The sequence below is a fragment of the Bos grunniens genome, chromosome 10, assembly GCF_055505025.1.
Source record: "Bos grunniens cultivar Pamir isolate PY7600 chromosome 10, Bosgru_T2T1.0, whole genome shotgun sequence".
Lineage (NCBI taxonomy): Eukaryota > Metazoa > Chordata > Mammalia > Artiodactyla > Bovidae > Bos > Bos grunniens.
The window spans coordinates 90,104,601-90,115,140 of NC_141174.1; the positions used below are offsets into that span (position 1 = coordinate 90,104,601).

The 10,540-nt window shown below is 47.8% G+C and overlaps 1 protein-coding gene across 5 annotated transcripts in view; it reads left to right on the forward strand.

Annotated features, from left to right (window-relative positions):
- Positions 1 to 6,044, forward strand: part of CILP (cartilage intermediate layer protein) — a 36,607-nt gene extending 30,563 nt beyond the window's left edge. For all 5 annotated transcript variants that reach the window (XM_086323013.1, XM_086323011.1, XM_086323012.1 and 2 more), the window contains 2 exons: positions 620 to 777; positions 2,971 to 6,044. In XM_086323013.1, the coding sequence (XP_086179139.1) occupies positions 620 to 777; positions 2,971 to 5,330 (2,518 nt within the window). In that variant the 3' untranslated portion in view covers positions 5,331 to 6,044. The remainder of the gene's footprint in view (positions 1 to 619; positions 778 to 2,970) is intronic.
- The last annotated feature ends 4,496 nt before the right edge of the window (positions 6,045 to 10,540 follow it).

Here is a 10,540-nt window from a genome sequence, read left to right on the forward strand (position 1 = left end):
TGGTTAAGACTGCAAGGGGTGTAGTTTTGATCCCCTGTCAGGGAACTAAGATTCTAACATGCAAAAATGAGAAAAAATTAAACAAAAATTTTTTTAAAGTGGGGGCCAACAGGGTTGAGGCCACTTAGCAAGCCCTGTTGTCCTGTTGAAGCTGGGGTCCCTACAGAGCAGCTGTGGTCTTAGGGTCCTGACTCTATATCCTTGGGACACAGAACCAGGTTTCCCGTCCTAATTTCCCCAAGGCAAACAAGGTTAGAGTCCCCAGTGGCTGTCCTTTACCCTTCACAAACATTTTACAGCCATTATCTTATTTGACCCTCCCAACAATTCTACGGATCAGCTAGGAATCATGGCATCTACTTCAGATGAATGGAACAGGAAGTTGAAGCTCAGAGGTGAAAGGATTCGTCCAAGGGTCCATAGGCAGTCAGCGGTGGGGCTGAGACTGAGAAGCAAGTCCCTTGACTCCCAGGCCAGTCAGTGATCTTGAATGAGCCGAGTCAGTTGTAGAGTTGGCATCTGCAGGACATGTCCGTCACCTGCCTGGCTCCTGACACTGTCCTTAAGGATAGCAGCCCTTCCACTGTCCCCTCAGGCTGTCCCTCTCCATCCCTTGCAGGTACCATAACAACACACTGTTGGACCCCTCCCTCTACAAGCACGACAGCAAGCTGGTGCTGAGGAATCTGCGGCGGGACCAGGCCGGGGAGTACTTCTGCAAGGCCCAGAGCGATGCTGGGGCTGCAAAGTCCCGCATTGCCCAGCTGACTGTCATAGGTAAGCCTGGCAGGGCCCCTGGAAAACCCCTGTCAGAGTGGGCATAACTGAACAAAACTTGGGCTGTCCTGAGCTGTGCCCAGTGCTGTGCTTTCTGGGACACAAAGATGGCACAGACCTTGATCCTACCCTCACAGATCTGCCACTCCAGGAGGTGTGGAGAAATAAGAGACAAGTCAGTAGAGATAGAAAAAAAATGCAGCTGAAACAGGAGATAAGGAGTTGTGGATGTTACTTACAGATGAGAAACAGAGAACTGGAATTCCAGGTGGGAATGATTGTTGTGGGTTGCTGGAGGCGTAAACAGTGGTTTTTAGCTTTGGCCACCCACTGGGATCAACTGTTTCATTTTTTTTTTAACTTTTAATTTTGTATTGGGGTACAGCCGATTAGGGCCTCCCTGGTGGCTCAGTGGTAAAGAATCTACCTGCAATGCAGGAGTTGCAGGAGATGCAGTTTCGATCCCTGGGTCAGGAAGAACCCCTGGAGGAGGGCATGGCAACCCACTCAGTATTCTTGCCTGGAGAATCTCATGGACAGAGGAGCCTGGCAGGCTACGGTCCACAGGGTTGCAAAGAGTCAGACACGACTGAAGTGACTTAGCACGTGTGCACAGATAGCTGATTAACAATGTTGTGGTAGTTTCAGGTGAACAGTGAAGGGACTCGGCCACATATCTACATTTATCCATTCTCCCTCAAACTCCCTTCCCATCCCGGCTGCCACATAACATGGAGCAGAGTTTCCTGTGTTACCGTAGGTCCAACTGATGAGTTTTTAAGAAATATTGATGCCTGTGTTTTACCTCCAGGAAGCTTGATTTTATTGGTTTGGAATGTGGCCTGGGAACACTCAGGTTAAAAGCTCTCCCCGGTAATTCTAATTCGTGGCCAGTATTGTGAACCCCTGACGTTAAACAATGGCCAGGGTCTGTGTGTATGGAGGTGGGGACATTCCAGATCAAGGGCCACCGTGAGCAAAGTTATAGAAGTGGGAAACTGAGGGGGCTTTACAAGAGTGACCTGATTAAAGCTGGCTTCTAGAAGTGAGCTGAAGGTGGGGAGACCGGAGGCTGAGACCGGTCAGGAACCTGTACTTGCAAAGTGAGGGGGAAGGAGGGTATCTTAGTAATTGGCCTAAACAAAACCAAACAAAAGTCAGGAGGAAATTTGTTGGGAGGATTCTGGAATATTTCACAGACTCCAAGAAAGTTGAGCAACACAGCTCAGGACAGACAGGACACAGGACACTTGGACCTTGGCAGATGAGATGTGGAACCCTGTCAACTGTGGTTCCCAGCTCATTATACCAGTGCTCCCTGCTTGTCACAGTTATTCTTAATACTTTATATGTTTAATATTTTAAATTAAAAAGTAATTTAATATTCAAGTTAAATTTATAGATAATAACTACATGTGATTTTAAGATATATATATATATATGGAACATGCTCCTAATGACATAAAACGGAAATATAAAAAAATAATTTTAATGCAAAATCATATGTATTTAAATATGTAAGTGTTAACGACACAAGAACACCCACCAAGAAGTCAGACACTTGCACTTGAATCCAGTCACCATGAATGTGACAACAACAAGTACTGACCTTGGGCAGTTGTAGGGAGGTGATTTTTCTGAGACAAGAAGCAGTTCTCGGTATTTGACCAAGCTAAACAAAGTACAATCTTAGCTCGATTTATATGGTAGTGCATTCTTCAAAAATTCAATGCATGGTAAAACCATGTATAAAACACCAGGTTCTGATCATTTAAACATGCTTTCCATGTACGTGAATGTCTATAGAATATGTGAAAGCAGAATGCAGAAAAATTCTTTATGTCACACAGTGCCAGGCACTGCAGAAAACAGAGCTGCAAGCCCGCCCCACCCACAAAAAGCCAGTAGCAGTCCCAGTTTTGGTGGTAACTCAGAACACCCTCACAAATTTTCAAGATCCCTCCAATGAGAACCATTACTGTAGTGGTCTCCACAAGGAACTCTGTTTCTCCAAGGATAAAATGGAATTAGTAATGGCTATCCATTCTCCCTCAGAGGAGTTCTGTGAGAGTTGGGACTGTGCCAGTGCTTTGAAAACCCAAAAGCACACAGAGACGTCAGAGATGTGAGGTTGAGGTGCCCTTCGTGTAGGAAAAGGACTGCATTTAATGTCTGAACTATTTCCCTCCATAGCCTCTGATGAGATTCCTTGCAACCCAAACCCTGAGAGCTACCTTATCCGGCTGCCCCATGACTGTTTCCAGAATGCCACCAACTCCTTCTACTATGATGTGGGTCGTTGCCCTGTCAAGACCTGTGCAGGGAAGCAGGATAATGGGATCAGGTGCCGAGATGCTGTGGAGCACTGCTGTGGGATCTCCAAAACAGAGGACAGGGAGATCCAGTGCAGCGGGTACACACTGCCCACCAAGGTGGCCACGGAGTGCAGCTGCCAGCGGTGTACGGAGACTCGGAGAATCGTGCGGGGCCGAGTCAGCGCAGCTGACAATGGGGAACCCCTGCGCTTCGGCCACGTGTACATGGGGAACACCCGTGTGAGCATGACTGGCTACAAGGGCACATTCACTCTGCATGTCCCTCAGGACACAGAGAGGCTGGTGCTCACGTTTGTGGACAGGATGCAGAAGTTCGTCAACACCACCAAAGTGCTGCCCTTCAATAAGAAGGGGAGTGCCGTGTTCCATGAGATCAAGATGCTTCGGCGGAAAGAGCCCATCACCTTGGAGGCCACGGAGACCAACATTATCCCCTTGGGGGATATGGCTGGTGAAGACCCTGTGGCTGAGCTGGAGATCCCATCCAAGAGTTTCTACCGGCAGAACGGGGAGCCCTACATGGGAAAAGTAAAGGCCAGTGTGACCTTCCTGGATCCCCGGAATATTTCCACAGCTACTGCTGCCCAGAGTGACCTGAACTTCATCAATGATGAAGGAGACACTTTCCCTCTTCGGACATATGGCATGTTCTCTGTGGACTTCAGAGATGAAGCCACCTCAGAGTCCCTTAATGTTGGCAAGGTGAAGGTTCATCTTGACTCGACCCAGGTCAAGATGCCAGAGCATGTGCCCATGATGAAACTCTGGTCGCTCAACCCAGACACAGGGCTGTGGGAGGAGGAAGGTGACTTCAAACCTGAAAGCCAAAGGCGGAACAGAAGGGAAGACAGGACCTTCCTGGTGGGCAACATGGAGATCCGTGAGAGGAGGCTTTTTAACCTGGATGTCCCGGAAAGCAGGAGGTGCTTCATCAAGGTGAGGGCCTACAGGAGTGAGAGGTTCTTGCCCAGTGAGCAGATCCAGGGGGTTGTGGTCTCTGTGATCAACCTGGAGCCCAGGACTGGCTTCTCCTCCAACCCCAGGGCCTGGGGCCGCTTTGACAGTGTCCTCACGGGTCCCAATGGGGCCTGCCTGCCTGCCTTCTGTGATGACCAGTCCCCCGATGCTTACTCTGCCTATGTCTTGGCCAGCCTGGCTGGGGAAGAACTGGAAGCAGTGGAGTCTTCTCCTAAATTCAACCCAAATGCAATTGGTGTCCCTCAGCCTTACCTCAACAAGCTCAAGTACCGCCGGACAGACCATGAGGACCCACGGGTCAAGAAGACGGCTTTCCAGATCAGCATGGCCAAGCCACGGCCCAACTCACCTGAGGAGGGCAATGGACCCATCTATGCATTTGAGAACCTTCGGGAATGCGAGGACGCACCACCCAGTGCGGCCCATTTCCGGTTCTACCAGATTGAGGGGGATCGGTATGACTATAACACAGTCCCTTTCAACGATGATGACCCCATGGGCTGGACTGAAGACTACCTGGCATGGTGGCCCAAGCCAATGGAGTTCAGGGCTTGCTACATCAAGGTGAAGATTGTGGGGCCACTGGAGATAAATGTGCGATCCCGTAACATGGGGGGCACCCACCGGCGGACAGTGGGAAAGCTGTACGGAATCCGGGATGTGAAGAGCACACGGGACAGGGACCAGCCCAACATCTCCTCTGCCTGTTTGGAGTTCAAGTGCAGTGGGATGCTCTATGACCAGGACCGTGTGGACCGCACGCTGGTGAAGGTCATCCCCCAGGGCAGTTGCCAACGAGCCAGTGTAAACTCTATGCTGCATGAGTACCTGGTCAACCACCTACCACTGGCGGTCAACAACAACACCAGTGAGTACACCATGCTGGCGCCCTTGGACCCACTGGGCCACAACTATGGCATCTACACTGTCACTGACCAGGACCCTCGCACAGCCAAGGAGATTGCGCTCGGCCGGTGCTTTGATGGCACATCTGATGGCTCCTCCAGAGTCATGAAGGCCAATGTGGGAGTGGCCCTCACCTTTAACTGCGTAGAGAGGCAGGTGGGCCGTCAGAGTGCCTTCCAGTACCTCCAGAACACCCCGGCCCAGCCCTCCCCTGCAAGCACTGTCAGGGGAAGAGTGCCTTCAAGGAGGCAGCGGGCAAGTCAGGGTAGCCAGCGTGGAGGGGTGGCCTCTCTGAGGTTTCCTGGGGCTGCTCAGCAGCCTCTGAGCGACTGAGGCTTGTGGTACTTCTCTTCTCCTGCCATCTCACATGACAGCCTTGTGGGACTGACGCCCAAACTGTCACTCGGTTAATTTAAGCCCATCTGTTCTGGTGCAACTTGCGTGTTTGTTTCTTCATTCCTTTACTTACTTATTGTCTTTGTCCCGTGATACTGATTGGCATGAAGCCCCTAAGATGTCAAAATAAAGCCCCACTGTCCTGTTCTCTCTCTACAAGAAACAAGAAACTGGCCATGGGCAAACTCTGTGGCTTCAAGCATTCTTCCTTTAGTGCCGTACCTGGAAATGTCTTTCATTTTCTTTTTTGCATGGTTTTTCCCACCTCAAATGATAATCTGATGTTGAAGATCTGATAACCAATATAAAGTGTAATTCTTGGCCTGGCTCCATAGAATGTAAGCAAGGCCTGCATCACAGTTCATACATATAAAAGGTGGTGAAATAAAGAAATAAACTATATTGTTACTTGAAATGTTACTAACATTTCTTTGCTGAATCTGGAACTCTAGTGCATGTTCAGTGTTCAGCTGTTGAATATAAGGTAATCATATTTCCTCTGCCAAATCTGGAAAAGACATCACCTGGTATCCACAGCTGCACTCGGTTGCTAACTATATTAATGTGTTTCCTTTTATATTTGCTATTGTTCTTGCTAGAAGCCCAGTGTGGCCCAGAACAGATGTCAATAAATGCACATTTTGTACTTGATTTTGAGGTCACTGACCTGTCTTTAAACCATTAAAGTGAGCTAACTGCTCAGAGGGACAGAGGGGTCTCTGGAAAATGGTCACAAGTTGCCTCGAGGCATAGCGCCACCTAACCCCAAGTTACAGGGCTGGGTGACTAGGCACATATTCCAGTGGTCAAGTTTGTTCTCATGGATCATATTTTCCATTTGCAGAGGAGAGCAGAGATTCCTGGAGTTAAAAGCATGTTCTGGGCCCCTGAACAAAGCTGAAAACATGTCCTGATTTTTTTTTTCATCCCTTCCAATACTGGGGAGCTTATACAATGGTTTGGCCCAGGGTCTGGCAAGCTGGCCCAGTGGTCCTTTGGCAACCCCCCTCAGTGTGCTGCCTTCTCCAGCTGGGTTGGCTGGCCTCACTCAGAAGGATGGGCTTTTTATTTTTTTCATTCCAAGCTCTTTTAAAGATGCCCAGCTTTTCCAGACACCAGACCTCTGTTGTGTATAATAGCCTCTGTCCCTTGAGTAAAATGACTGGTCCAAATGGATAGGTTTTTTTTTTGGAAAAGGTGTTTGGTTTAAAATAGTATATCAGAGGCCCTAGATGGTGCCAGAGTGATCCTGGAGGCATCAACAGCCAGGGATGAGTAAGATGTACTGATTTCTTCTTTCCTAAACTCTCCAGAATCTATTACAAAAGAGGCCAAGGGGTGAGGAGAGCGCATCACTTACAATCAGGACAAAATGCTCTCCCTGATCCCCTGGCAGGCCTGGTACAGCTCATTTTGGCCACCTCCGGTCTGGCCTGGATTTGTAATCTTGGATCAGCCTCTGCCCAGTTCCCAGGGGTTTGGTTCATAATTGACTAGAAATTTCTCTGGCTAAGCACCCCACTTCCATGACCTCTGAGAGTGAGTGTACGCAGGGCTAGGTCCTCGCAGCTTTGTGACTGCTCCTTAACCTACTTCCAGGCTATACTTCCCAGGGAGTGGCTCCCACTGAGTACATTGGGTGGGATAACAGGGGGAGTGGTTTTGACTGCCCCTGCCAAGGAGTCAGTGCTCAGCTCTCTATAGCACAGCTGCCTCACTGCTTCAACCTGATCGTCCAGTTTCCTGCAAACTCATCAGAAGAGGTTGCTGGGGAAAGTGGGATGACTGGGCTCCCAACCCTTGACCTTCCCTTTCTGTTCTCCATTGAGGACCTGAATAAATGGACTCCAGCAAGTGGCAGCTGCTGGAGTCCATTTTTTTTTTCTTGCTCATCAAATATTTATCGAGTGCCTATTCTATGCAAAGCCATGTGTGCAAGTAGACAGGTCTTCATGAACATATAAAGTATACTACGTGGACTTTCCAGGTGGTCCAGTGGTTAAGAATCTGCCTTGCAATGCAGGGGACGTGGGGTTTGATCCCTGGCCTAGGAACTGAGATCCCACATGCCACAGGGCAACTAAGTCTGCTCACCACAACTAGAGAATCCCGCTTGCTGCAACTAAGTCTCAATGCAGCCAAAAAGAAAAGAGAAAACAAGCAAACCTACACACAGCTGCACCAGCTTTGGAGGGGGTGGTGGCCAGAGGCTTCTTAGAGGAGGTGATGTCTACTCTGAGGTCTGAGTGATAGGACCTGGCATGCTGAAAGTGTGGTTTGTCGGGAGCAAGGGCCACAAACAGAAACCGTTTGTGCAAAACCAGGAAGGTGGAGGTTGGGAGGGGAGGGCAGATACCTCTCCTTCAGACAAGGAACATTGTTGAGTTCAGCTCATGACACCTACTTGTTAAGCATTTTGCTTCTGAAGGCAGATAGGCTCCTTGCTAGCTGTCTGACTTTGGTTAAGTCATTTTCCTCACCTGTAAATGAAGGGGTTGGAGGACTTCCCTGGTGGTCTAGTGGTTAAAACTCTGCTTCCACCACAGGGAGTTTGGGTTCGATCCCTTGTCAAGGAACCACACGCTACTCTACACAGCCAAAATAAATAAATCAATAAATAAATGGGTTGGTTGTACACCTAAAACTAATATCTAAATTATAAGTAAATAGAAAAAAAAATTAAATGGAGAATTTGTCTAGACTGACTCTAAACCATCTCCAAAGTCCTTTCCATGCTCTTCACTGAGGCTAGAGAGCACAGTTCCCGAGATGCCTTTGCCCTAACAAACAGCGGATGATTCACTGGGTGTTCCCTTCCCCTGTGGAGACTCTGCAGACTGGATGGACAAAACGTTCATTTCAGAAAAGCCCCGGGGTTTTGGGCTCAGCCTGCCGTACCCTGGCGGATAACCCAGTTACTGAGAGTGAACTGTAAGAAGACAGATGCCAGATGGCAGGGAGGAAGGGCACAGACAGGAAGATAGAGGGGCCGATCAGACAGTTTATGCTCCCAACCAAGGAAGCTGCAGGCAGAAAACTTGCTACAGTTTGGAGAGTTCCAGCAGCTAGATTGGTAGAGAAAAATGTCACCAATATGTCAGGATAAGAACAGAGGCTTGAAAGACTGAGAGAACGTAGACAAGTTGGAGGCAGTGCAGGACAGGAGGAATTTCAGGCAAAGGGATATCAGCTAGAGCCAAGGAATAGTGCTGGGACTGCACACTGGAAGGCTTTTGGTTGGAAGTAACAGGGGTGCCAGCAGACAACTGGAAGGGCCAGAACCAGGGACTGCAAAGCCTTCAGAATCTAGGCCATCACTTTTTGGTTTTCCCCTCCAGTTAATTATGACTTACGGCAATTTGGTAAATTATACCTTTATAAATGGAAATGAAACATCTATCTGTTCTCTCTACCTGATCCCTCCAGAAACTGTAATTTCTTAGTTTGCCAGTAACTTTATCAGGCAAATAAAGAAAGTGAAAGTGGCTCAGTTGTGTCTGACTCTTTGAGACCTCATGGACTATACAGTCCATGGACTTCTCCAGGCCAGAATACTGGAGTGGGTAGCCTTTCCCTTCTCCAGGGGATCTTCCCAACCCAGGGATCGAACCCAGGTATCCCGCATCATGGCTGGATTCTTTACCAGCTGAGCCACAACGGAAGTCCAAGAATACTGGAGTGGGTAGACTATCCCTTCTCCAGCAGATCTTCCCGACCCAGGAGTTGATCCGGGGTCTTCTACATTGCAGGCAGATTCTTTACCAACTGAGCTATGAGGGAAGCCCAAGTAAGGAAGGCTACCTCCTAATAGGTACAGAAGTCTTAAGGTACTTGGGGGAAAATGAGAGGAATTCATCCAAATCTATAGATACCACAGGCAGAACCTGTGACAAGGCCTTGGCATGGCTTTCCTGCCTTTGAGAGGCCTTTTAAAAGCTTAATCTGAGATTCCTTATGAAAAGTTCCAGCACATCCAACTTAAAAAGAGCCTATGAGATCAGTAGCATGGGTGTGTGCTGAGTCACTTCAGTCGTGTCTGATTCTTTGTGACCCTATGGGCCGCAGGAGCCCACCAGGCTCCTTTGTCCATGGGATTCTCTAGATAAGAATACTGGAGTGGGTAGCTGTGCTCTCCTCCAGGGGATCTTCCTAACCCAGGGATCAAATCCAAGTCTTCTGCATCTCTTGCATTAACAGACAGGTTCTTTACCACTAGTGCCCCCTGGGAAGCCCATGTGATCAGTTCCACTTATGTAGATAATCAGGCCAAATTTATGAAAAGCAGATTTATTTCACAAACAAATTAGTCTTAATTTGGCCATATTTGGTAGAAATGAGGGTATTTAGAGAGAAAAATACATGTTTCAGTGGATATTTAATTCTAGTTTTGTTAATTGAGGTCTGTGCTTACTGCTAAAGACTCACTTCTCAGGTGGCTTGTTGTTGCTATATTATTGTAAAGTTTGGTTCTGAAGCTTATCACAGTTATCTATCTTTGAGTGAAGATATGTGCCATAACTTGCAACCAGCAGATTATGTATACTGGTAAAGACATCAAATAAAGGATTCTTTACAGCCACTTTCATTCTTCTGAATGAACTGCAACTCCTATTTCTGATACCCAACTTTGACTAGGATTAATACTACCAGACCAGGACAAGAAGAAGGTGACATCTGAAGTAGATAGCTGACCCAAGATGCTGGACTAAGTCTGTATACTAATTACTTAGACAATTACTCATACTTTTACTTGTGAACCAAATATATTTTTTTTCCTTGGGCTCAATTATTTGCAAGTTTCAAAACTCAATCCAGTTTCTGGGTTTGTGGTTAGTTACCTCTGTCCAGTACTCCTAGGTTACCGTGGTGGATTTCTCTTCTCTAAGGCTCTAAATAAATGGCCCCTAGCAATTTTCTTTTAGAAGGAAAAAACTCTAGTACCATGCAAGCTAATTTTACTGCCAATATGATAAAGTGGGACCCTCTTAGCCAGTTAATGACAACTGTTCTGAACCTTGTCATAAGTAATAGTTTTAACTAGATATTAAATATTGGGTAGCTCCTAACAGGATCCCGGAGAAGGCAATGGCACCCCACTCCAGTACTCTTGCCTGGAAAATCCCATGGACGGAGGAGCCTGGTAGGCT